Genomic DNA, 26,025 nt, shown 5'->3' with positions numbered 1-26,025 from the left:
TCCTAGCGCCTGGCCTGCTGCATGGGGCGCCCTCCAGGGACCACTCGGCCTGTGGCGCAGCCTCTGGGCCTCCAGCTTCAGCAGGCGCTGGGCATGGGCCCGCGCCAGCTCCTTGCCCTGGGCCTAGCACAGCGACGTCGGCCGAGTGGCCCTGGCCATTGGGCGGTGCCGGACCAGGGCCCCTTGCCTTGAGCTTCCCCTCAGGGCTGAGTGAGCCTGTCCCCTTCCCACAGCCGCCTGGCCCCCCGAAGAGCCGTTCCCCCCGGTCACACGGCACTGACCCGTGGCTGCCCATCGCCAAGGCCCCCTGCCTCAGGCCTGAGCCCACCCCCCGGACCCTGGCCCTCAGCCACCGCGCACCGCCACAGCCGCTCTCTGGGGAAGTCCCCGGGGCAGCAGGCCGGCGTGGGGAGAGCTGGCCCCTACCAGGACACGGATCCCGCGCACCCCGGCTCCAGCTGGGAGCAGAGCCCCATGCAGGGCGGCGATTCTCCCTGGCTAAGCAGGAACCAGGAGTCCCCTTTCCGGGCACCAGCTCCCCAGGCACGGACCGGGCAGGAAGGCGTTTCTTGGGCAGAGCTTCCTCCCAGCAGGTGCCTTCCGAGAGAGCCGGAGGCTACGGCTTCCTTTGGGCACCACTGAGCACGCTTGCGTCTTCCTGCCTCGCCCCGGCGCTCCTCTGCCTCCCTTCTCCTCCCCCTCTCTGGGCCAAGCGGCCCGGCCCGGGCTCACCTGCAGCTGCTGGCTGGCTCTGCCTGCTCCTGGTGCAGGCTGCTCGGGCACTGGTCCAGCTGCCCATTCTCTGCCTGCAAGGCCGGGACACCTGGCAATAGCCCTGGCACACTCACGTCTCAGGGGCTGGGTGGGGTCAGAGCGCCCCCGCCCGTGGGGACACTCAGCTGGGCTGGCTACCTGGACCTGGCTGCTTGCTGGGTTCATCCTTCCAGCATCGGCTGGAAACCCGGCCAGGGTCCCCCCGCGCAAGGTGTGGCAAAGACAGGCCCTGCCTCACCGCCCCTCCAGGCCACAGACACGGGAGGGCAAGTGCCTGCCCAGTGCACGCCTCCCAGGACAGAGCCCTTCCCTCTGCACCCCGCAGGCAGGCTGTGTGCTGGGCCAGAGGGCACAATGAGCTCGGGGGGACAGGGTCCCCGGACGCAGCGCAGAGAGAGCGGCCGGGCGGTTCCAGTCGAGCCAGGGAGCAGCCATGCACAGGCTGGGTGAGGGCTGAGCACGGAGAGCAGGCCTCGAGACCTGGCCAAGAAGCCGGGGACACCTGGAGAGGGACAAGCCTGTGGAATGGAGGGGGCAGTGCCCAGGCCGTGGGAGGACGGGCAATGGGGGAGCCGTGGGAGAAGGGGGATCGAGAGGCAGGTGGGGGGCGAAACGGGGGGGGGACCCGAGGGGGCAGGGAAGGACTCGGGAGGACGGGCAGTGGGGGAGCCATGGGAGGAGGGGGATCGAGAGGCAGGCGGTGGGAGGGAGACGGGGGGGACCCGAGGGGGCAGGGAAGGACTCGGGAGGATGGGCAGTGGGGGAGCCGTGGGAGGAGGCGGATTGAGAGGTGGGGGGGAGACGGGGGGGACCCGAGGGGGCAGGGAAGGACTCGGGAGGATGGGCAGTGGGGGAGCCGTGGGAGGAGGCGGATTGAGAGGTGGGGGGGAGACGGGGGGGCAGACGGGGGGGACCCGAGGGGGCAGGGAAGGACTCGGGAGGACGGGCAATGGGGGAGCCGTGGGAGGAGGGGGATCGAGAGGCGGGGGGGAGGCGGGGGGGCAGGCGGGGGGGACCCGAGGGGGAAGGGAAGGACTCAGGAGGACAGGCAGTGTGGGAGCCGTGGGAGGAGGCGGATCGAGAGGCAGGGGGGAGACGGGGGGGACCCGAGGGGGCAGGGAAGGACTCGGGAGGACGGGCAATGGGGGAGCCGTGGGAGGAGGGGGATCGAGAGGCGGGGGGGAGGCGGGGGGGCAGGCGGGGGGGACCCGAGGGGGAAGGGAAGGACTCAGGAGGACAGGCAGTGTGGGAGCCGTGGGAGGAGGCGGATCGAGAGGCAGGGGGGAGGAAGGGGTGGACCCGAGGGGGCAGGGAAGGACTCAGGAGGACAGGCAGTGGGGGAGCCGTGGGAGGAGGCGGATCGAGAGGCAGGGGGGAGGAAGGGGGGGACCCGAGGGGGTAGGGAAGGACTCAGGAGGACAGGCAGTGGGGGAGCTGCGGGAGGAGGCGGATCGAGAGGCAGGGGGGAGACGGGGGGGACCCGGGGCAGGGAAGGACTCAGGAGGACGGGCAGTGGGGGAGCCGCGGGAGGAGGCGGATCGAGAGGCAGGGGGGAGGAAGGGGGGTCCCGAGGGGGCAGGGAAGGACTCGGGAGGACGGGCAGTGGGGGAGCTGCGGGAGGAGGCGGATCAAGAGGCAGGGGGGAGGAAGGGGGGTCCCGAGGGGGCAGGGAAGGACTCGGGAGGACGGGCAGTGGGGGAGCTGCGGGAGGAGGCGGATCAAGAGGCAGGGGGGAGGAAGGGGGGTCCCGAGGGGGCAGGGAAGGACTCGGGAGGACGGGCAGTGGGGGAGCCGCGGGAGGAGGCGGATCGAGAGGCAGGGGGGAGACGGGGGGGACCCGGGGCAGGGAAGGACTCGGGAGGACGGGCAGTGGGGGAGCCGCGGGAGGAGGCGGATCGAGAGGCAGGGGGGAGACGGGGGGGACCCGGGGCAGGGAAGGACTCGGGAGGACGGGCAGTGGGGGAGCCGCGGGAGGAGGCGGATCGAGAGGCAGGCCAGGGGTTGCTGCTGAGATGGGGCCGCCGGCCAGGCCCCATTCCCTGGGAGAAGGAGCTGGCAGGGACTGGCCTTGCAGCTCTCTGCGCTGAGGAGCCAGGGAGCCCGGGGCAGGCGGGACTCAGCTGCGGAGGCAGGACCCGCTGCTCAGCAGGCATGCCAGCCGCCAGGCGCCCCGTGCCGACCCCCAGGCCAGCCGTCTGCAGGGAGCAGCTGGAGGCGGGTGATGCAGGGCGGGAAGGGCCGTGTCCGCAGCCCCCCAGTGCTTGGGCCAGGTCTGACTGGAGCCGGCTGGTGGGGCAGGGCCGTGGGTGCCAGCAGGCCCTGCCCTGCGTGAACAGATGGGAGCCTCCAGCGGGGCCTGTCCCTTTAAAAAGCAGGGAGCGTCTCCGGGAAGCAAATGTTACAAGGAGACGAGAAGAAAGCAAAATCCAACATAAACAAACGGCCACATCCGGATCCTGCTCCCGACGCGCCTCCAGGGTTCGCTGTGAATTACCCTCCCCGGCCACTTCCAGCTGATGTTCTGGAACTCATTAGCCAGTGTCCCCTGCCCCCAGCCAGGGGCGCGGGGAACAGAGGGGCACCGTGTAAAAGCTATTTCATGCTCGCGGAGACTCACACAGCCTGGAACGCTGCTTTTCCACAGCAGAAGAATCTCACATTTCCCTCCCCCGGGTCCTGCAGCTAGAAAATCCAGTAATGCCTGACGGACAATCCCTGCTCAGGGCCAGCAAAGGCATCCCTGGCTACGCCGCTGGCAGACTCGCAGGAGAAGGTTTCCTGGCCTCCCCTGCTGGGAGCATGTGTTGGGAGGCTCCCCTCGCCCGCCACAAAGACCTGAGACCAGGAAAGAGTCTTGCTACAGGGCTCTTCACAGAGCCTCCCCGGCCCGAGCCCTTGGTGGGCGACTGGGCTAGCTCACGCGGGCAATGGCTCTAGAGCCTTGCACTTCCAGGAACTCCGCCCGGACCGGCTGTGGTCTGGGCAGAGGTGAGAGTCCAGCCGCACGCGGGGCCCTGCCTGCACCACTCTCCCCCTGGAGCACAAAGCTCTGCTCCGGCAGCCTCTGCTCCAAGAGCATCTAGTGCCAATGGTCCTTCCTTCCCCAGGGACGCAGCCCCGCTGCTTGGGGACTGGCTTCCCTAGCAAGAAATATTATTGCTTGGCTGGATTCGTTGCCTGTATCCCTGGGGACCCTGACTGCAAAGCCCAGTAGGTCGATTCTCAAGGACGGAAGGGCCTGCCAGGACGAGCAGGGAGAAGGAGCAGCCAAGGCAGTGGAGCTGTCCGGCTGAAGTCACGCATGCTGCCCATTAACGCTCAGCACGCGACTTGCCCCTCCTCCACCCCACGGCCGCTTGGCTCCACCTCTTCCGTGGGAACCTGGAATGACAAAGGACAGAACCCTAGGACTGGAAGGGACCTCGAGAGGTCGAGTCCAGCCCCCTGCCCTCCCGGCAGGACCCAGCACCGTCTAGACCATCCCTGGCAGGCGTCTGTCCAACCGGTTCTTAAATCTCTCCAGGGATGGGGATTCCACAACCCCCCAGGCAATGTATTCCAGCGTTTCACCACCCTGACAGGAACCTTTTCCTAATGTCCAACCTAAACCTCCCTTGCTGCAGTTTAACCCCATTGCTTCTTGGTCTATCCTCAGAGGCCAAGATGAACAAGTTTTCTCCCTCCTCCTTATGACACCCTTTTAGATACCTGAAAACTGCTGCCATGTCCCCTCAGTCTTCTCTCTTCCAGACTAAACAAGCCCAGTTCTTTCAGTCTTCCCTCACAGATCATGTTTTCTAGACTTTTCATCAAAATATTTTTTTTTCTCTTCTCTGAACTTTCTCCAGTTTGTCCACTTTACTGAAATGTAGCACCCAGAACTGCGCACAATACTCCAGCTGAGTCTAATGAGCGCAGAGTAAAGCTGAAGAATGACTTCTCCTGTCTTGCTTACGACACTCCTGCTAATGCATCCCAGAAACATGTTTGTGTTTTTCTGCAAGTGTCACACTGTTGACTCATATTCAGCTTGTGGTCCACTATGACCCCTAGATCCCTGTCTGCCGTACTCCTTCCTAAGAGGCTCTCTATACAAAGATCCCACACAGGTGGAATACAAGCTGTCAGGAACAGTATCCCTGACGATGCCACAGCACAACTGATGGCCGAGCTCTGTGACTTTATCCCCACACAACTATTTCAGATTTGGTGACAATATATACCTCCAGACCAGTGGCACCGCTACGGGCACCCACATGGCCCCACAATACGCCAACATTTTCATGGCTGACCTGGAACAACGCTTCCTCAGCTCTCGTCCACTTACACCCCTTCTCTACCTCGCTACACTGATGACATCTTCATCATCTGGACCCATGGGAAGGAGACTCTGGAAGAATTTCACCATGATTTCAACCCCACCATCAACCTCAGCCTGGACCAGTCTACACAAGAGATCCACTTCCTGGACACCACAGTGCAAATAAGTGACGGTCACATAAATACCACCCTGTACCGTAAGCCTACCGACTGCTATGCCTACCTTCATGCCTCCAGCTTCCATCCCAGACACACCACATGATCCATTGTCTACAGCCAAGCACTGAGGTACAACCACATTTGCTCCAACCCCTCAGACAGGGACCTACACCTACAAGATCTTCACCAAGCATTCTTGAAACGACGATACCTGCCCGAGGAAGTGAGGAGACAGATTGACAGAGCCAGACGTGTACCCAGAAGCCTCCTGCTACGGGACAAGCCCAAGAAATAAACCAACAGAACACCACTGGCCATCACCTACAGTCCCCAGCTAAAACCTCGCCAACGCATCATCAGTGATCTACAACCCATCCTGGACAATGATCCCCCACTCTCACAGGCCTTGGGAGGCAGGCCAGTCCCCGCCCACTGCCAACCTGCCAACCTGAAGCAAATTCTCACCAGCAACTACACACCGCACCACAGTAACTAACTCAGGAACCAATCCCTGCAACAAACCTCAGTGCCAACTCTGCCCACATATCTACACCAGTGACGCTATCGCAGGACCTGCTCAGCTACACCATTCATTCACCTGCACAACTACCAATGTAATATATGCACCCGTGCCAACAATGCCCCTCTGCTACATACATCAGCCAAACTGGCCAGTCCCTATGTAAAAGAATAAACAGACACAAATCAGATCTCAGGAATGGCAATACACAAAAACCTGTAGGAGACACTTCAATCTCCCTGGACACACAGTAGCAGATCTAAAGGGAGCCATCCTGCAGCAACAAAACTTCAAGACCAGACTTCAGAGAGAAACTGCAGAGCTACAATTTATCTGCAAATTCGACACCATCAATTTAGGATTAAGCAAAGACTGTGAATGGTTAGTTAACTACAAAAGCAGTTTCTCCTCTCTTGGTGTTCACACCTCCAGATTAGCTGCTAGAAGTGGGCCTCACCTTCCCTGACTGAATTAACCTCGTTATCTCTAGCCTTATTCTGCCCTGCATATTTATACCTGCCTCTGGAAATTTCCACTCCATGCATCTGACGAAGTGGGTCTTTGCCCACGAAAACTTATGCTCCGATACATCTGTAAGTCTATAAGGTGCGACAGGACTCCTCGTCACTTTAATAATCATACTCTCTGTACCATTATCAAAATTATTGATGAAGATATAGAACAGAACTGGTCCCAGAACTGATCCCTGCAGCAACCCATTTGTTATTCCCTTGCAGCATGACTGTGAACCATTGATAACTGCTGTCTGAGAATGGCTATCCAACCCACCCATGCCCACACCTAGTAGTAGCCCCATCTAGGTTGCATTTCCCTAGTTTGTTAATGAGAAGATCGTGAGAGACCGTATCAGATGCTTTCCTAAAGTCAAGATATACCACATCTACCACTTCCCCCTTAGCCACAGGGCTTGGTACCCTGTCTAAAAAGCTATTAGGAATGCTATGAAATGTTCAAAAGAAACCCACCCCTGGCTTGCAACACGAGGCTACTCTCGCAGGGTTGCTGGACTGTGCTGATGAGTCTTTCTTCCCTAAGAGCCGTACTGCTCGGATTTGCTCATTCCTGACAATACATCTGGAGCGCTCTCTGAGGAGGGTTTCCGGCTCCCATAATTCCATTTCTTGTGTACCACGTTGTATGCTCATCCTGCAGCCGAGTGTAGCCCTTCCCTGGAGATCGCAGAGAAGGAAGGATCCATCGCAGAGAAGGATGGATCCATCGCAGAGAAGGATGGATCCATCGCAGAGAAGGATGGATCCATCGCAGAGAAGGATGGATGCTGCCGTCCCAGCTAAGGATCAGCCGAAGCCCAAAGCTCCCGCCCAGGCAGAGGCCAGGCTACCCATGGAGGGTGTGCGGAAGCTCGGGGCAGCACAGACACCCAGCAGGCAGCAGTGGGAGCTGCGGTCGGAAGCAGCCATGGGAGTCGACAGAGGCCGAGCCAGTGACGTGGAATATGGAGACGTTTTGGTCGGACACCTCCTGCTACGCGTGGCACATGCTCCTGGGAATGACCCAGGCAGGGCCCGGACTGGGGTGACTCCATTAACCGTGGCAACTAGGCTTTCTTGCCCAGCTCGGAGGGCTGAATTTATTGACTCTGGCCATTGGGCCACACTGCTCTGCTAAGCGGGGCTGATGCATTGAATTTGACTGTCAGACACAATGCCCTGCACAGGAGGGTCTATGGATGCTGGCTATGGAGACAGAGGTGCTGGTTATACACTGGGAGACAAGGCGCCTGCGCCCCCCACCCTTGTCACAGTGCCTCAGTTCTCAGGGGAGCTGGGCGCCCTCCCGTCGCCCCCCACCCTTTGTGTATTTCCACCGGACGCGCCGCAGTCGGGCAGCTGCCCGTCCAATGTGCAGCACCTAGCACTCCGGGGCGCCAACGGAAGGCACAGGGCGACATGGGAGCAGAGGACATGGTCTTTCAGCCTGTGCTGCTGCTTGCATCATGGAGCATGGTGCATCTTTTTTACTTCCCGGCACCCTACTTCTGGTTGGCACAAGGGGACCTGGAAAGCACTAGTGACATCCTCATGCCCAGGGAGAACAGCAAATACAGCAGGCGACCAGCCTGGCTTAAGATAAATCTGCAGTGAGCGTGGTCACAAGCAGGAAGCAGACAAGAGGAGGAAACTTGGACAGGTGACAAGGGAGGACTAGGGAAACATTGCCCCAGCCTGCAGGGTGCAATCAGCGAGCCCACAGTGCAACTGCGTTGGAGTTAGCAAGGGGTGTGAAAGGTAGCAAGTAGGGTTCTTACAGGGATGTTAGCAACAAGCAGGTCAGGGAAAGGGCGAGGCCCTGACTGAATGGGGAAGGCAACCTAGTGATGATGACATGGGAAAAACTGAAGAACTCGGTGCTCTTTTTGCCTCTGTCTTCACGGACGACGTCAGCCCTCAGTGGAGAAAGAACAGATTAAGGACCAGTCAGAGAAGCCGGACATGCACAAATCCATGGGGCTGGATCTAAGGCATCTGAGGATGCAGAGGGAGTTGGCAAATGTCAGTGCTGAGCCTTTGGCCATCATCTTTGAAAACTCGTGGAGATCGCGGGAGGTCCCAGACAATTGGGAGAAGGCAAATGTAGGGCCCATCTTTAAAAAAGGGAAGAAGGACGATCCAGGGAACCACAGACCGGTCAGTCTCACCTCGGGCCATGAAACCATGGAGCAGGTCCTCAAGGAATCCATTGTGAAACATGCAGAAACGAGGAAGGTGATCAGGAGCAGTCGACAAGATCTCACCAAGGGCAAGTCCTGCCTAACCAACTGGTAGCTTTCTGCGATGGGGTAACTGGCTCTGTGGACGAGGGGAAGTCGGTGGATGTGATAGACTTTGACTTTAGTAAAGCTTTTGACATGGTCTCCCACAATATTCTTGCCAGCTAGTTAAGGAAGTCTGGATTGGATAAATGGACGGTAAGATGGATAGAAAGCTGGCTAGATTGTTGGGCCCAACGGGTAGTGATCAATGGCTCGATGTCAGGTTGGCCATCAGTTTCTAGCAGAGTGCCCCCAAGGATCTGTTCTAGGACCAGTTTTGTTCAATATCTTTATGAATGACCTGGCTGAGGGGATGGATTGCACCCTCAGCAAGTTTGTGGATGGCACTAAGCTAGGGGGAGAGGTAGATAGGCTGAAGTGCAGGGATAGTCTGCTTAGCCAAAGGACCTGGGGATTCCAGTGGATGAGAAGCTGGAGATGAGTCAGCAGGGCGCCCATGTAGCCAAGAAGGCTAATGGCATATTAGGCTGCATTAGGAGGAGCATTGCCAGCAGATCCAGAGAAGTGATTATTCTCCTTTATTCAGCTCTGGTGAGGCCACATCTGGAGTATTGTGTCCAGTTCTGGGCCCCCCATTACTGAAAGGGTGTGGACGCATTGGAGAGGGTCTGGCGGAGGGCAACCAAAATGATTAGGGGGCTGAAGCATATGACCTATGAGGAGAGACTGAGGGATTTGGGTCTGTTTAGTCTGCAGAAGCGAAGAGTGAGGGGGGGATTTGAGAGCAGCCTTCAACTTCCTGAAGGGAGGTTCCAAAGAGGATGGAGAGAGGCTGTTCTCTGTGTGACAGATGGAAGAACAAGGAGCAATGGGCTCAAGTTACAGAGGGGGAGCTCTAGGTTGGATAGTAGGAAAAACTATTTCACTAGGAGGGTGGGGAAGAACTGAGATGGGTTCCCTGGGGAGGGGTGGAATCTCCATCCATAGAGGTCTTGAAGTCCCAGCTTGACAAAGCCCTGGCTGGGATGATTGAGTTGTGGTTGGTCCTGCTTTAAGCAGGGGTTAGACTAGCTGACTTCCTGAGTCTCTTCCGACCCTGCGATTCTACGATGCTATGACCAAGAGTGGAAGATTCAGTGTTTATCACATTCTCTGAGTGCCAGTGCAGAACCCCACAATTCTTTTAGACTGGACCTTTGGGAGAGATCTGTCTCCAAGAGCATCACCAGAATCGAATGGTTCATTTTTCAGAGCCAAGAAACGCTTGTGACTTTTGTGTACATCAGAATAGGATGTTTAAACGACTGCTGTGGAGCTTCATTTCTACGCTGTCCTTTAGAATCCTGATGTTTAGGGCCCTACCACATTCACGGGCCATTTTGATCAATATCATGGTCATAAACAGGGTTTTTAAAGTGATACATTTAGTTATTACCGCTATTTAAAAGTGAAATTTCACATTTGGCCCTGTAAAATCATAAGGGTCCTGACCCAAAAAGGAGTTGGCGGAGGAGGGGTTGCAAGGTTATTGTTACAGCACTGCAACCCCTACTTCTGCGCTGCTGCTGGCATCAGTGCTGCCTGCGGAGCTGGGCAGCTGGAGAGCGGGGCTGCTGGACAGGAGCCCAGCTCTGAAGGCAGAGCCACTGCCAACAGCAGCGCAGAAAGGGGGCATGGTAGGGTATGGCCACCCTTACTTCTGCACTGCTGTAGGCAGGGTACAGCCTCCCAGGCCAACAGCTCTGACAGCAGTGCAGAAGTAAGGGTGGCAGTTCCATCAACCCCGCCCCAACATAACCTTGCAGCCCCCTGCAACTCCCTTTGGGGTCAGGATCCTCAGTCTGAGAAACGCCGGCCTCCCCCCGGAAGTCTGTATAGTGCAGGGTAAAAGCAACCGAAAGACCAGACTTCATGGTCCATAACGTGGTATTCCTGACCATGAAGCTGGTAGGGCCCTGCCAATGGTGCAGCAATGCAGGCTGGCCTACGCCCACAGGGATTCAGCATCACACTCTCAACCACAATCCACAACTGATTTTGCAAAAGAAAATTGATGGTGCTCTGCAGCACACCATCCCCAAATCACAACCGCGCACAGCCCCCGATTTAGGAGAGAAACACGACAATGCCTGACAACCTCGTCTGAAGTTAACTCCATACTCCAGTGCATGGAACACAGCGCCTTAGGTAGGGAAACAGCCACTGGGCACAGCCAGAGGGGAGTCCCTGTGGGTCAAATCCTGCACCCGACAAAGCCCACGGAGTTGCATTGTATAGTGGGAAGGTCTGGGAGGTAGGAATCCTGCCCCACATCACAGCGATCATAGAATCACAGAATCCCAGGGCTGGAAGAAACTTCAGGAGTCATCGAGTCCAGCCCCTGTCAGAAGCAGGACCAACCCCAGCTCAACCAGCCCAGCCAGGGCTTTGTCAAGCTGGGACTTAAACACCTCTAGGGATGGAGATTCCACCATCTCCCTAGGGAACCCAGCCCAGCGCTTCACCCCCTCCTAGGGAAATTCTGTCCCCTAATCTCCAACCTGGACCTCCCCCACTGCCGCTTGAGCCCATTGCTCCTCGTTCTGCCACCTGCCACCCTGAGAACAGCCGCTCCCCAGCCTCTCTGGAACCTCCTTTAGGGAACTGAAGGCTGCTACCAACCCCCCCTCGCTCTTCTCTTCTGCAGACTAAACAGACCCAAGTCCCTCAGCTTCTCCTCATAGGTCACGTGCTCCAGCCCTGAATCATTTTGGTTGCCCTGGTGGACCCTCTCCAATGCGTCCACATCCTTTTATAGTGGGGGCCCCAGAACTGGACACAACACTCCAGATGTGGCCTCACCAGAGCCGAGTAAAGAGGAATAATCACTTCTCTGGATCTGCTGGCAATGCTCCTCCTAATGCAACCTAATACGCCATTCGCCTGCTTGGCTACAAGGGCGACTGTTGACTCACGTCCAGCTTCTCATCCACTGGAAACCCCAGGGCCCTTTCTGCTCAACTACTGCCTAGCCAGCTGGTCCCCAGATGCTCATGGTAGTTATCTCTGGGCTCCCTCCTTGACAAGGGAGAGCTGCCAGCTCTGCACCTCTTTTTCCTTGTGTCATGTTCTTGGATTCTAAAGGTCACTGCTGCCCCCATGGTGGTGGGGGTGTTTGCCCCATAAGTCGGCACAAGATGTCACATGAACGCTTCTGTTCTGCTGGTTCTGTGTGTGCTACTCATGTACTTGTATGAGGCCTGTGTGTGGAGTTAGAAACATGGACTCCGTGTTGATGCTGGAAAATTCTCTGTCAGAGACAGAACAAAAGGCAAAGAATGCTCAGCCAATGGCTATGCTAATTAGCAAGGAGACAATGAATCTCTAGGTGCCAATACACACCTGAGGAATGGGACTGACACCTGCAAGCCAACGCAGAGCGGCTGCCAGCATGTGAAACAGACAGGTGACTCGACCATGTGACCTGCTCTGGCCAGGAGGGTGCCAGGAGAGGTAGAAGTGCCATGTGGCCCCTCCATCTGGTCTTCAGTTCAGCTCCTGCTCCCAGATCAGCCTTGCAGGGAACCACGAGCTGAAAAGAACCGTGGACCCGTCCTGACGTAGGCTGTAACCAGAGATGTAAAAGCTGGCAGTTTGTAAAATCCCTGCTGCGAGCCTGTGTCGAGAACTGAGAGATTCGATGCATGTAACGTTTCTCCTTCACACCCTCACTCTCAGGCTTTTCTTTCTGGGTATGTCTACACTACCCCACTAGTTCGAACTAGGAGGGTAATGTAGGCATACCGCACTTGCAAATGAAGCCTGGGATTTGAATTTCCCGGGCTTCATTTGCATAAGCGGGGAGCCGCCATTTTTAAATCCCCGCTGGTTCGAACCCCGTGTAGCATGGCTACACGGGGCTCGAACTAGGTAGTTCGGACTAGGTTCCTATTCCGAACTACCGGTACACCTCATGGAACGAGGTGTACCGGTAGTTCGGAATAGGAAGCCTAGTCCGAACTACCTAGTTCGAGCCCCGTGTAGCCGCGCTGCACGGGGTTCGAACCAGCGGGGATTTAAAAATGGCGGCTCCCAGCTTATTCAAATGAAGCCCGGGAAATTCAAATCCCAGGCTTCATTTGCAAGTGCGGTATGCATACATTACCCCGCTAGTTCGAACTAGGAGGGTAGTGTAGACATACCCTCTTTTATTAATAAACCTTTCGATTGTAGATTCTAAAGGACTGGCCCAGCGTGGTCCTGTGGGTACGATCCAGAGTGTAAATTGACTGGGACCTGTGGCTGGTTTCTTGGGACCGGAAGAACCCGTTCGGGGACGGTGAGATCGGGTTCCATAACCCTTCACCTGTGTTAGGCCCGGGGCTGATTGGGGCACAGGGAGAGCTGGGGAGTCTGAGGGTTTTGCTCATGAGGCTTCAGGCTGGCCAGGCTGGCAGCTGAGGTGCTCGGTGTGACTGGTTCGTGGCCTGTTCAGAAGGTCTCCAGTCTGGGGCTATAAGGTGCCCCGAGTTTGAGCAATTTGCCCTGAGCGGACGCCCTCAGCTGTGCCCAGACCCAGCCCGGCCCGTCACATCTTGGCCTCCCGCCTCCACCCCACATCCAGAGAGCTTCTGTGCCCCCATGTCGGCCCCACCCTACACAGTCACCTGATCCATAAGATGGGAGGGGGAGGCGAGAACAAGGGGTGACTCCCTCCAGCCCCTAGCAAAACCTTCATCCACGGCCTGTAGCACTTGCCTCTGCCAGAACCAACCTGACCGTCCCCTGACTAGTGACCCCTTCCCCTAAGCAGCCGAGCCGATGGCCCCCTCCGTGCGCTAGGCCAGCGCTCAGGGACCCCGGAGCTGGGAATGCTGAGTCCAGGTCTGCTCCAGCTTCACCACCAGACTTCCAGCCTTCCGGAGCCAGGCCCAGGCAGGGGTTGTATTGCCACGGCGAGAGAACCCGTGAAACCTTCAAAAACAAGCATCCTGAATGGGCATGTGTGTGAGCGTGAGTGTGTGTGTGCGTATGAGCGTGTGTAAACGTGTGCGTGTGAGCGTGTGTGCGTGTAAACATGTGAGTGTGAGAGCGTGTGCGTGTGCATATGAGTGTGTGTGTAAACGTGTGTGTGAGAGCGTGTGAGTGCGTGTGCGTAAACGTGTGTGTGTGAGCGTGTGAGTGTAAATGTGTGTGTGTAAACGTGTGTGTGCGTGTGAGCGCGTGTGTGTGTTTAGTCAACAATCGTGGAGGGATGAAAAGTCAACCTGAAAGCGCTTGTATTAAAATTAGATGACGTCTCTAGCACATGGTTTGGATTTTGCTTCCCCCATCACCGGTGTTAATCAGGCCAATCCCAGAGCGCCCCTGCTGGTTCCTAACACATCTGCGGTCTGGACTCAGCTGACCGGAGGCAGGCGGGAGACTCCGGTAGCTGGGGGCGCACACCCGGGCGGGGAGGCGATTCTACTCGAATGAAGAGGTCTGAAGTTGTTATCCAGCCTGCGTTCAAAGCGTGCAAGAGCCACACTCACGGACCCAAATGCAAGGGGCAGGACGGGTCTGGATGGGGCCCAGAAAGCCAAGGTCACGGGAGCAGGCCTCCAGCGCACTCCCACTCACAGGACCGGGCCTGGCTCTGCGGGGATGCGTCTGTCCTGCTGGGCGGAGGCGCTGTCGATTCCGGACAGTTCTCTAGTGCGTGGTGGGCGTGAGCACACGCTTAACGTGAGGCAGCGCGCTGCAGGACAGACGCTTTCCGGGGGCGGGGTCTGTACGCACGGACAGCCATTGCCAGAGGCAAACGTGCGTGTCACACACCGAGATCCCAGCACGGCGTGGGTACGCACAAGCGCGTGGGTTGGACATGACACGGCCGTGCTCCGCTCTCTGTGCAGTGGTGAACGTGCACGTCTGCACAAAAGGCAGCGTGAAGACAGCCCTCCCCTCACACTGCCCCTTGTGCCCTCACTCAGCCTCTGCGGGGCAGTGGGGCTGCACTTTGCCCTCCCCACGGGCAGGCTGCTCCCCGGGCCTGTGCTGGAGAATGGTGCTGCCAGGGTCCCCCGCGCTTTAGACTCCGGGCCAGGGCTGGCGTTGTGCTGAGCTGGGCCAGGGCTGGTCTGGTGTTGTGCCGAGCTGAGTCTGGCCATGGTTGGCGTTGTGCCGGGCCGGGTTGGGGCTGGCGTTGTGCCGAGCTGAGTCTGGCCATGGTTGGCGTTGTGCCGGGCCGGGTTGGGGCTGGCGTTGTGCTGAGCTGAGTCTGGCCATGGTTGGCGTTGTGCCGGGCCGGGTTGGGGCTGGCGTTGTGCTGAGCTGAGTCTGGCCATGGTTGGCGTTGTGCCGGGCCGGGTTGGGGCTGGCGTTGTGCTGAGCTGAGTCTGGCCATGGTTGGCGTTGTGCCGGGCCGGGTTGGGGCTGGAGTTGTGCTGAGCTGGGCCAGGGCTGGTCTGGTGTTGTGCTGAGCTGAGTCTGGCCATGGTTGGCATTGTGCCGGGCCGGGTTGGGGCTGGCGTTGTGCTGAGCTGAGTCTGGCCATGGTTGGCGTTGTGCCGGGCCGGGTTGGGGCTGGCGTTGTGCTGAGCTGAGTCTGGCCATGGTTGGCGTTGTGCCGGGCCGGGTTGGGGCTGGCGTTGTGCTGAGCTGAGTCTGGCCATGGTTGGCGTTGTGCCGGGCCGGGTTGGGGCTGGCGTTGTGCCGGGCCGGGTTGGGGCTGGCGTTGTGCTGAGCTGAGTCTGGCCATGGTTGGCGTTGTGCCGGGCCGGGTTGGGGCTGGCGTTGTGCCGAGCTGAGTCTGGCCATGGTTGGCGTTGTGCCGGGCCGGGTTGGGGCTGGAGTTGTGCTGAGCTGGGCCAGGGCTGGTCTGGTGTTGTGCTGAGCTGAGTCTGGCCATGGTTGGCATTGTGCCGGGCCGGGTTGGGGCTGGCGTTGTGCTGAGCTGAGTCTGGCCATGGTTGGCGTTGTGCCGGGCCGGGTTGGGGCTGGCGTTGTGCTGAGCTGAGTCTGGCCATGGTTGGCGTTGTGCCGGGCCGGGTTGGGGCTGGCGTTGTGCTGAGCTGAGTCTGGCCATGGTTGGCGTTGTGCCGGGCCGGGTTGGGGCTGGCGTTGTGCCGAGCTGAGTCTGGCCATGGTTGGCGTTGTGCCGGGCCGGGTTGGGGCTGGCGTTGTGCTGAGCTGAGTCTGGCCATGGTTGGCGTTGTGCCGGGCCGGGTAGGGACTGGTGTTGTGCTGAGCTGGGCCAGCGCTGGTCTGGCGTTTTGTCAAGCTGAGCCTGGCCGTGGCTGGCATTGTGCCGAGCTGAGCCTGGCCACAGTTGGCGTTTTGCCGGGCCGGGCCGGGGCTGGCATTGTGCCAAGCTGAGCCTGGCCACGGTTGGCATTTTGCCAGGCCGGCTTGAGCCTGGCCACGGTTAGCATTGTGCCGGGCCAGGCCAGGGCTGGCGTTGTGCCAAGCTGAGTCTGGCTACGGTTAGCATTGTGCCGGGCCGGGGCTGGTGTTGTGCTGAGCTGAGTCTGGCCATGGTTGGCGTTGTGCCGGGTTGGGGCTGGTGTTGTGCCGAGCTGAGTCTGGCCGCGGTTGGCGTTGTGCCGGGTTGGGGCTGGCGTTGTGCCGAGCTGAAGTCTGGCCGCGGTTGGCGTTGTGCTGGGTTGGGGCTGGCGTTGTGCCGAGCTGAGTCTGGCCGCGGTTGGCGTTGTGCCGGGCCGGGGCTGGTGTTGTGCCGAGCTGAGTCTGGCCGCGGTTGGCGTTGTGCCGGGTTGGGGCTGGCGTTGTGCCGAGCTGAGTCTGGCCACGGTTGGTGTTGTGCCGGGCCAGGGCTGGTGTTGTGCCGAGCTGAGTCTGGCCGCGGTTGGCGTTGTGCCGGGTTGGGGCTGGTGTTGTGACGAGCTGAGTTTGGCCGCGGTTGGCATTGTGCCGGGCCGGGGCTGGCGTTGTGCCGAGCTGAGTCTGACCGCGGTTGGCATTGTGCCGGGTTGGGGCTGGCATTGTGCCGAGCTGAGTCTGGCCACGGTTGGCGTTGTGCCGGGTTGGGGCTGGCGTTGTGCCGAGCTGAGTCTGGCCGCGGTTGGCGTTGTGCCGGGTTGGGGCTGGCGTTGTGACGAGCTGAGTTTGGCCGCGGTTGGCATTGTGCCGGGCCGGGGCTGGCGTTGTGCCGACTTGAGTCTGACCGCGGTTGGCATTGTGCCGGGTTGGGGCTGGCATTGTGCCGAGCTGAGTCTGGCCACGGTTGGCGTTGTGCCGGGTTGGGGCTGGCGTTGTGCCGAGCTGAGTCTGGCCACGGTTGGCGTTGTGCCGGGCCAGGGCTGGTGTTGTGCCGAGCTGAAGTCTGGCCGCGGTTGGCGTTGTGCTGGGTTGGGGCTGGCGTTGTGCCGAGCTGAGTCTGGCCGCGGTTGGCGTTGTGCCGGGCCGGGGCTGGTGTTGTGCCGAGCTGAGTCTGGCCACGGTTGGCGTTGTGCCGGGTTGGGGCTGGCGTTGTGCCGAGCTGAGTCTGGCCGCGGTTGGCGTTGTGCCGGGTTGGGGCTGGCGTTGTGCCGAGCTGAGTCTGGCCGCGGTTGGCGTTGTGCCGGGTTGGGGCTGGCGTTGTGCCAAGCTGAGTCTGGCCGCGGTTGGCGTTGTGCCGGGTTGGGGCTGGCATTGTGCCGAGCTGAGTCTGGCCGCGGTTGGCGTTGTGCCGGGTTGGGGCTGGCGTTGTGCCGAGCTGAGTCTGGCCGTGGTTGGCGTTGTGCCGGGTTGGGGCTGGCATTGTGCCGAGCTGAGTCTGGCCGCGGTTGGCGTTGTGCCGGATTGGGGCTGGCGTTGTGCCGAGCTGAGTCTGGCCGCGGTTGGCGTTGTGCCGGGTTGGGGCTGGCATTGTGCCGAGCTGAGTCTGGCCGCGGTTGGCGTTGTGCCGGGTTGGGGCTGGCGTTGTGCCGAGCTGAGTCTGGCCGCGGTTGGCGTTGTGCCGGGCCGGGCCGGGGCTAGTGTTCTGCAGGCCTGGCAGCTGACACACACGGCTCCAGGCCTGACAGGTTGTGCGTTTGCAGCCTCACTGGGTCCTCGCTGTGTGTTTCACTTAACGCTCGCTGGTGTCTTCACAGCTCCCCCTGCAGTACCTTGCTGAGCGTCTTCTTCAGGGCAGCGTTCTCCTGCTTGAGCCGTAAGGCCGCTCGCTCCAGCTCCTTGTTCTCCCCTTGCAGGTGGGCCATGGCTCGCTGCAGCACGCTCAGTCTCTCCTGGAGAATGCTCCTCTCCTCCTGCCCACTCTGCAACAACGCGGCAGCCTCCTGCTGGCTCCGCTGCTGCTGACAGACTCTCTGGGACACCCCAGCCTTGGGGCCAGAGCCCAGCTGGGGCAAGCCAGGGCAGTCCCACCAGCTCGTTCGGCCCAAGGCTGGCAGCTGGGCAGGGGGAACTGGAAGGAATTCGGAGCCCTAACCCGGGCACCAGCTGCACAGAGCGGTTGCCACTCTGCCTTTGTGCTCTGCCCTATGCCAGTCTCCTTTGAACCGGGGCAGGTGGGCCTGTCGTTCCCAGCCACTGTGCTCAGGGCCACGTGCCTAGAGCCGGCCCCAGATCCACAGGCAGGCACCTACGTGTTCCAGGAGTGTGGCCCTCGGGAAACGAGCTGGGCGCGGGCTGTTAAACGGGTGGTCCTCTCCTCGGGGCTCCCACCGGCTGCTGACCCTGCCTAGCTTGATGGAAGGGTTGGAGCTCCTCTCCCTGCGCCTATGGTCCTTTCTCCTCCTTGTTCACCCCCTCCTAGGGCCCAGCGTCTCCTGGGAGTGACGTATGTTTCCTGGTGCCCTGCCCTCATGCCAGGCACTGGCCCCTGGTCCCGCAGCTAAACAGGCAAAGGCTGCAGTATTATGAGGGGAACTGAGGCCTCCAGAGGCTAAGGGACTCACCCAAAGCACACAGACATCGGTGGCAGAGCAGGGACATGCCACCAACCCTCCTGAGTCCCTGTCTAGGGTCATTAGCATGAAGCCATCCAGCCTCTGAGCTCCACTCACCTCCTGCAGGTGCTCGACCTGAGCCTCTAGCTCCCTGCATCGCTGCTCCAGCTCACCCAGCTGGTCCCGCAGCTCGCGCACGGCGTTCATCAGGCTGCGGTTCTGCCTCTTGCTGCCTGACAGCGTCTGCCGCATGATGTCCAGCTGCCCAGAGGCAGTATTCAGGAAACGGGTGCCCAGAGGCAGTATTCAGAGCCCCGGCATGGACACTGCCTACTTGTAATGCCGGCACCCACCTGTGCGCAGGGAGATGTCTGGCTGGCATACCCCCGTCCAGGGCTCTGTCCTTGCAAACGTGTTAGAGACCAACCAGATCATTGGGTACAGGCCAGGCCCCAGTGATGAGCGACTGTCGCTCCACCAGTGCCTACAGGCCAAACCCTATTGATGGGCGACTGTCGTTCCACCAGCACCAACAGGCCAAACCCCAGCAATGGGGGACTGTCGCTCCACCAGCGCCTACAGGCCAAACCCTATTGATGGGCGACTGTCACTCCACCAGCGCCTACAGGCCAAACCCCAGCAATGGGGGACTGTCGCTCCACCAGCGCCTACAGGCCAAACCCCAGCAATGGGCGACTGTCGCTCCACCAGCGCCTACAGGCCAAACCCTATTGATGGGCGACTGTCGCTCCACCAGCGCCTACAGGCCAAACCCTATTGATGGGCGACTGTCGCTCCACCAGCGCCTACAGGCCAAACCCCAGCGATGGGCGACTGTCGCTCCACCAGCGCCTACAGGCCAAACCCCAGCGATGGGCGACTGTCGCTCCACCAGCGCCTACAGGCCAAACCCCAGCGATGGGCGACTGTCGCTCCACCAGCGCCTACAGGCCAAACCCCAGCAATGGGCGACTGTCGCTCCACCAGCGCCTACAGGCCAAACCCCAGCAATGGGCGACTGTCGCTCCACCAGCGCCTACAGGCCAAACCCCAGCAATGGGCGACTGTCGCTCCACCAGCGCCTACAGGCCAAACCCCAGCGATGGGCGACTGTCGCTTCCACACAGATTACAGATTCCTACCTACAAACACAGACATTATATACTCACATAAACAGTGTACACAGGATCAGAAAACAACAAGCTCCCATTCAATACCCCACATGGCTCCCTTTTATACCACTTTCTGGGACCAACACCCCCACCTAGGGGTGCAGCAGCGATCTGGCTGCTTCCCTCCAATTCAGTAATGTGACAAGCGCCCCTTTCTCCCGCCAGCGCCCGCTTCCCCCGCCAGCGCCCCCCTTCTCCCGCCAGCACCCTCCCTCATCCGCCAGCGCCCCCCTTCTCCCGCCAGCACCCGCCTTCTCCCGCCAGCGCCCACCCTTGCCTGCATTCCCCCGCCAGCACCCACCTTCCCCTGCCAGCGCCCCTTCTCCCGCCAGCGGCCCCCTTCCCCCGGCAGCGCCCCCTTCTTCCGCCAGCACCCGCCCTCGCCCGCTTTCCCCCGCCAGCGCCCCCTTCTCCCGCCAGCACCCACCTTCCCCCACCAGCGCCCGCCCTTGCCTGCATTCCCCCGCCAGCACCCACCTTCCCCCGCCAGCGCCCCTCTTCTCCCGCCAGCGCCCCCTTCTTCCGCCAGCACCCGCCCTCACCTGCTTTCCCCCGCCAGCACCCTCCTTCCCCCGCCAGGGCCCGCCCTCGCCCACCAGCACCCTCCCTCACCTGCCAGCACCCACTTTCCCGCGCCAGCACTCACCCTCGCCCGCCAGGGCCCCCTTCTCCCGCCAGCGCCCAGGGCCGTGCTCATAGGCAGGTGCAGGGAGAGACCCCTCTGCGCAGGGCTGGGCCGTGGAGCGATGGGCAGGAGCAGGAGGGGCAGAAAACAGGCCTTCAGGTCTCTGCTAGTTGAGCCCTCAGCCATTCCCTCTGCCTCAGCATTTCCCCCGGGCTCCTCCCTCGCTGCCCAGCAGCTGTGGCGCCCATTCGACTCACCTCTCTGCCAGCCTCTTCCTGGCCAGCCTCCAGCCCCGCAGCCCTCTGCTTCGGCTCCAGGGCCTGCCCGTGGCTCTGCTGCTCCTGCCGCCGGAGCTGGGCCTGCAGCTCGCTCACCTCTCTGCCCTGCTCGCTGTTCTCGCCTCCCAGCGTCTGCCCCTGCACAGGGCGGGCGCCCGCTGGCTTGGCCATGCCGACAGGCCCCTCAGCCCAGCTGGTGCCCACGCCCGTCACGGCTCGGGGGCAGGAATGGTCCCTCCCTCGCGTGGGGGCTGCGGCTCGGCCGACTGAGCCCTGCCTCCACAGGACCCACTCTCAGGGCCGGCCTCCGAGAGCCCTTCCCCTCCGCAGGCCACTGGCCGGGCCCCTGGGGGTGGCGCTCGGAACTCACCACGTTCTACCCACGGGGTGAGCAGGGCCTGGGCTCCAGCTGGAGGGAGCTGCCCTCCCAGCCGCCCCCCCTCCCTCAGCCTGGCCCTGCTGCGGGTGGCCACAGGGGCTGAGACCCACTCGGGCCCAAGTGAGCAGCCAGGGGCCTGGGGCTGAGCGTGGGGCGGCTGATGAAGCTGGGGCAGCAGAGCCCTGCGGGCACGTGTCTAGAAGCCACCTGCCCTCACCTGCCTGCGCAGCTCCCGGAGGGCCTCCGCCCGGGACTTCTCCGCCTCCTTCTGCACGGCAGCCTTGGCTTCCCCCAGCACCGCCGCTTCCCGCTGCTTCTCCTCCAGGCGTCTCTGCAAGCTGCCCAGACACGCGCGGTCACTGCTGGCCAGGGCGGACCCTCTGCAGGGGCCTGTGCCGTAGTGGGGGTATTGGGCTGCTTTCTATGCTGGCTCTGTGGTAACCCCACTGGCTGCTGCCGGTACCACAGCCCAGAAGGACAGGGAGTGAGACATTATGCAAAGGGGTCTCTCAACCTGTCTGACCAGCTACCCCCCATGGGGAGAAACAAAGGAAGGTGGATGCTGCCCTGGCTGGGGGGCAGGGCTGGAGGAGAGGGAGTGAGTGTCTGTCTGGGAGCATGGAGGAAGCAGCCTCAGCAACAGGCTGGGGGGTTTAGAAGCCGAGACCCCCCCCCCGTATCAAGAGGGGCTGAGGCATCCTAGGCCTGCCCTGTAACCAGATGACATCTGTGCTGTGCTGTATCCGGGAGAAGCAATAAACCACCTCTATTCTACTGGCTGGTGGAGTCTGTCCGTGCCATTTCGGGGTGCAGGAGACGGGGGACCCCCAACGCGCCGTCACACTGGTGTCAGGGGTGGGATGCACTGCACCCCGTGGATGGAGCTTCCAGCGGCAAGTGACAAGGCGCAGTAGAAGCAGGAGCCCGGTAGCCAGGCGTGCTGGAGACAGAGCAAAGCGGTTCCTGGGAATCATGGGGCGCTGCAGCACTAGACTGGTGAGTCTGCACCGAGGGGACCAGCGGGCAGATGGCCTATGCCCGACTCTTGAAGGCAGAGCTGGTGGGGCTGTGCAGAGAGAAGGGCTTGCCTGTGCGGAAAGCAACCAAGGCCCAGCTGATTGCCCAGCTGGAAGAGAATGACCAGCCACAGGGCCAAGAATCTGTCCCCAGGGGAAGCAGCCAGACCTCCCCTGGGAGCGTGTCAGGCGCTGAGAGGAGGCAGAGCACTGGAGCCTGCCGGAGAGATGGGACAGCTTCCCCCGAGAGGCCTGCAAACCGTAGGCTATCTAGGGCAGGAGCCAGCCCAGCAGAGCTGCGGTGGCTGGAGATCCAGCTGCGGATGAAGGAATTGGAAGTAGAGGACCGAGAGAAGCAGCGAAAGCATGAGTTGGCCATGGCAGAGCGGAGAACCGGCGGGGCCCCGGCTGTGCCAAGAGTGGATGGGCTCCAGGGTCCCAGACGCTTGGAGAGGCACGTGGTGCCCCAATTGAAGGATATGGGTGACATAGACGGGTTCCTCAGCTCCTTTGAGAGGGCCTGTGGACTGCAGCGGGTCCCCCCAGCTGACTGGCTGCAGGAGCTCATCCCCGCACTGAACCAGGAGGTGGCCGGAGTGCTCAGTCAGCTGGAGGACCTACAGCCAGGGGATTACAACCAAGTCAAGGAGGCCCTGCTGCACAAGTTCGGGCTGACTCCCGAGATGTACAGGAAGAGGTTCCGGGGGGTGCAGAAGGAGCCACGGGAGACCTATGTGGACCTGGCCTCCAGCCTGGTGCAATACTACCTCAAGTGGGTGTCTGGAGTCGGAGCCCAGACCGCAGAGGAGCTGCTCAGGCTGTTCATGATGGAGCAGTTCTATGAAGCGTGCCCACCCAAACTGAGGCTGTGGCTCAAGGACCAAAGACCAGAGACCCCCCAGGAGGCCGGGAGACTGGCAAATGAGTTCACGGAGAGCCGGTCCGGGTGTGAACGGGAGTCCCAGAGAGAAAGGGAATCGTGCAGAGACCAGATCTCAGCTGAGCGACAGAGAGAGTCAACTACGAGGCGAGCCCAAGGAACAGGTCGTCTGCGCCCCAGAGAACCAGCCAGGCCCTGGACAGAGACAGCCCAAAGCCTAACTTGCCATCGCTGTGGGCAAAAAGGCCACAAGAGGGCTCAGTGCACCAGGTCCCAGGACCGGGGACTTTCCAGGGTTAACTGGCTGGGGCGGGAGGAAGGGCAGGCTGCCCCAGAGGCAGGGGCTGGCAGGCAAACCTCAGCTCAGAGAGAGGGGAAGGACACTCAGTGCACCTCCCCTGGGAGGTCTGACCCTCAGGAGGCGGATTTCTCCGTGTACCGGGTGGGGGCAGGACGGCCCCTGCGGAGCGAGTGCCTCATACCCCTGGAGGTGGATGGTAGGAAGGTGACGGGCTTCTGGGACACGGGGGCGGAGGTGACTCTGGCCCGATCTGACATAGTGGCCCCGGAGCGGATACTACCCCACACCCAGCTGACCCTGAAGGGCATAGATGGGTCCCCGTTTAAGGTACCGGTAGCCAGGGTGCATCTGAAATGGGGGGCCAAGGAAGGTCTCAAGGAAGTGGGGGTGCACCCGCACTTGCCCACCGAGGTGCTGATGGGGAATGACCTAGAGGAGTGGCCCCATGAATCCCAGCGGGCTCTAGTCACTACCCGGCGCCAGAGCCAGCGAGGGGCTGACAACCTGGATCCAGGGGAGGCCTCCCGACAGGGTCGTCAAGGTACCATCACTGTGGACACGGGGTCCAGCCAGGCTGGGACTCCGGACCTAGGCAAAGGTGGGGGACAGGTCCCGATCCCTGCCTCAGCGGCTGAATTCCAGGCTGAGGTGCAGGCAGACCCCTCCTTGCAGAGGCTGAGGGACCAGGCTGGCCTCCGTGCAGCTCAGCCCCGGGGGAGAGGTGGCCAGGAGAGATTCCTGCGGGAGCGGGGACTCCTGTTCCGGGAATGGCTTCCCCCCAGGAAGGTGAGGGCATGGGGGGTCCAGCGGCAGCTGGTCGTCCCCCGAAAGTATCGCCTCAAGCTGCTGTATTTGGCCCATGACGTCCCCGTTGGGGGCCACCGGGGGATCTGGAGCACCCGGATGAGGCTGCTCCAGCACTTCTACTGGCCGGGGATATTTGCATCCGTGCAGCGGTACTGCCGGTCCTGCGACTCCTGCCAGAGGGGCGGGAAGGCCCAAGACAGGAGGAAAGCGGCTTGGGGGTCTCTACCCCAGATAGACCCTCTGGGCTTGCTGAGAGAGTTATGGGAGGGGAAGACCTCCCTGGATGGAGCGTCGGGTGTGGAACCCGCCCTGGCTGTCCAGAGAAGGCTCGCTGGGCTCATGGCCCCGGCCCGAGAGACCCTGGCCAGAGATCAAGGCCAGCGGAAGGGTGGGTGTGACCCCGAGGACAGGCCTGTGCCAGTTGCCCTGGAGCGGGGCGGTGAGTGGACAGAGGGAAGCCAGCTCATGTGGGGCCTCGCCACGGCCGGCCCGAGTCAAGGGGAGCACCCATGTCCCCGGGGCGGGTTCCCACGCAGAGGACCCGAACTTCCCTAGGTCACGAGCGGAGTGACCCTGCTCAGTTCGCTCTCGGAGGGGGGAGAACTGTGCCGTAGTGAGGGTATTGGGCTGTTTTCTATGCTGGCTCTGGGGTAACCCCACTGGCTGCTGTTGGTACCACAGCCCAGAAGGACCGGGAGTGAGACATTATGCAAAGGGGTCTCTCAACCTGTCTGACCAGCTACCCCCCAGGGAGAGAAACAAAGGGAGGTGGATGCTGCCCTGGCTGGGGGGCAGGGCTGGAGGAGAGTTAGTTAGTTTCTGTCTGGGAGCATGGAGGAAGCAGCCTCAGCCACAGGCTGGGGGTTTAGAAGCCAGACCCCCCCATATCAAGGGGGGTTGAGGCATCCTAGGCCTGCCCTGTAACCTGGTGACATCTGTGCTGTGCTGTGCCCTGGAGAGGCAATAAACTCCCTCTGTTCTTCTGGCTGGTGGAGTCTGTTCGTGCCATTTCGGGGGTGCAGGAGGAGGGGGACCCCAACGCGCCATCACAGGGCCACCGCCCGCATCTGCTAGCCTGGCTGTCGGGGCTCTGGGCTGCCTGCCCCCAGGCCGGCCGTGGGCTGAGAAAGGGTGGGGCCACGCTCCTGTGCCCAGTGCAGGCCTGGTTCTGCGGAAGGAGACCCCATGGCTGGAGGGAAGGGGAGATGGTGCCATGCCCCTGCCTGGGCTGGCTGCAGCGCCCAGCCCTCCGGACCTCACAGGCCTGAAGGCAGCGCCTGCACGTGGCAGGCCGCTGGGCTGGGTGTGGGGCCCGGGTTACTGGCCCTGCCTGCACCTCGGCAGGCTCTCTGGGCCCAGGAGTGCCGGCTGCAGCCTGCAGCTCGCCTGGCGCGTGCCCACCTACCTGCTCCTTCCGCTCTGTGTCTGTGTGACGGCCGCGCGCAGCTCGGCGTTGGACTGCTGCAGCGTCGCCTTCTCCCAGCTCTCGTCCCCCAAGGCCCTGCGGGTCTCCCACAGCTCCCGCTGCTGCCGTTCTCGGGCCTCCTTCCCCTGCCGCAGCTCCTCGCGCGCCCCGTCACGGACGTCCTCCGCAAGCCGCAGTGGCATCCTCAGCTGCCCAGCCTCGGGGGAGGGGAGCGCTCGGACAGGCCCCTCGAGTGCCAGCCTGCCCCCGTTACAGCTGCAGGGAGGGGCAGCCGCCCGAGCAGGAGCCGGCGACCCCCTGGGCCCTGGCCGGGGGAGATGGGGTCCCTGACAGCAGGGGGCTGGCTCTGCTTCGGCGGCGCCGTGGCTCCCGGCCAGAGGGGCACTTGGAGGAGGGGGCTGATGCGGATCGAATGCCCCCGGAAAGGACGGGCGCGGCTGGTCGCTGCACAGTACCCGGGGGCAGTGAGATCAGACCCCCCGAGCCTGGCCCTGCCCCGCGCTTGCAGCTACATGGAGCCGGGCGGAGGGGAAGTGCAGGGTCTGAGCTGGACGGAGCTGTGGGGGCCGGAAGCAGCAGGCCATGGCATGGAGCATCCTGGGGGCTGTCCGCTGCTCCCGCCTTCCTCGGGGGCCAGCCCTGAGCACGCTGCTTGTGCCCCTCAGGGAAGCACCGCCCGGCGGTCCCCCCACTGCGCCGGCTCTGGACCCCGCCCCTCTGAGGGGGGCTGGGACCAGGGGTGGGAGAGAAGTTCCACCAGTT

At 61.5% G+C, this 26,025-nt stretch overlaps 1 protein-coding gene across 2 annotated transcripts in view; it reads right to left on the bottom strand.

Moving 5' to 3' along the window:
• LOC142825753 (uncharacterized) overlaps positions 1–25,815 on the bottom strand; it is a 31,704-nt gene extending 5,889 nt beyond the window's left edge. Inside the window, exons 1-4 of one of the 2 annotated variants that reach the window (XM_075917855.1) lie at positions 25,243–25,815; positions 21,051–21,171; positions 20,434–20,592; positions 20,198–20,282 (exon numbers count right to left, since the gene is read on the bottom strand). In XM_075917855.1, the coding sequence (XP_075773970.1) occupies positions 20,198–20,282; positions 20,434–20,592; positions 21,051–21,171; positions 25,243–25,445 (568 nt within the window). In that variant the 5' untranslated portion in view covers positions 25,446–25,815. The remainder of the gene's footprint in view (positions 1–20,197; positions 20,283–20,433; positions 20,593–21,050; positions 21,172–25,242) is intronic. The other variant, XM_075917856.1, reaches the window with a different exon arrangement.
• Between the last annotated feature and the right edge of the window lie 210 nt (positions 25,816–26,025).

This window comes from Pelodiscus sinensis, unplaced genomic scaffold (assembly GCF_049634645.1).
Source record: "Pelodiscus sinensis isolate JC-2024 unplaced genomic scaffold, ASM4963464v1 ctg41, whole genome shotgun sequence".
NCBI classification, from domain to species: Eukaryota; Metazoa; Chordata; order Testudines; family Trionychidae; genus Pelodiscus; species Pelodiscus sinensis.
This window is presented reverse-complemented; position numbering and strand designations above follow the sequence as displayed.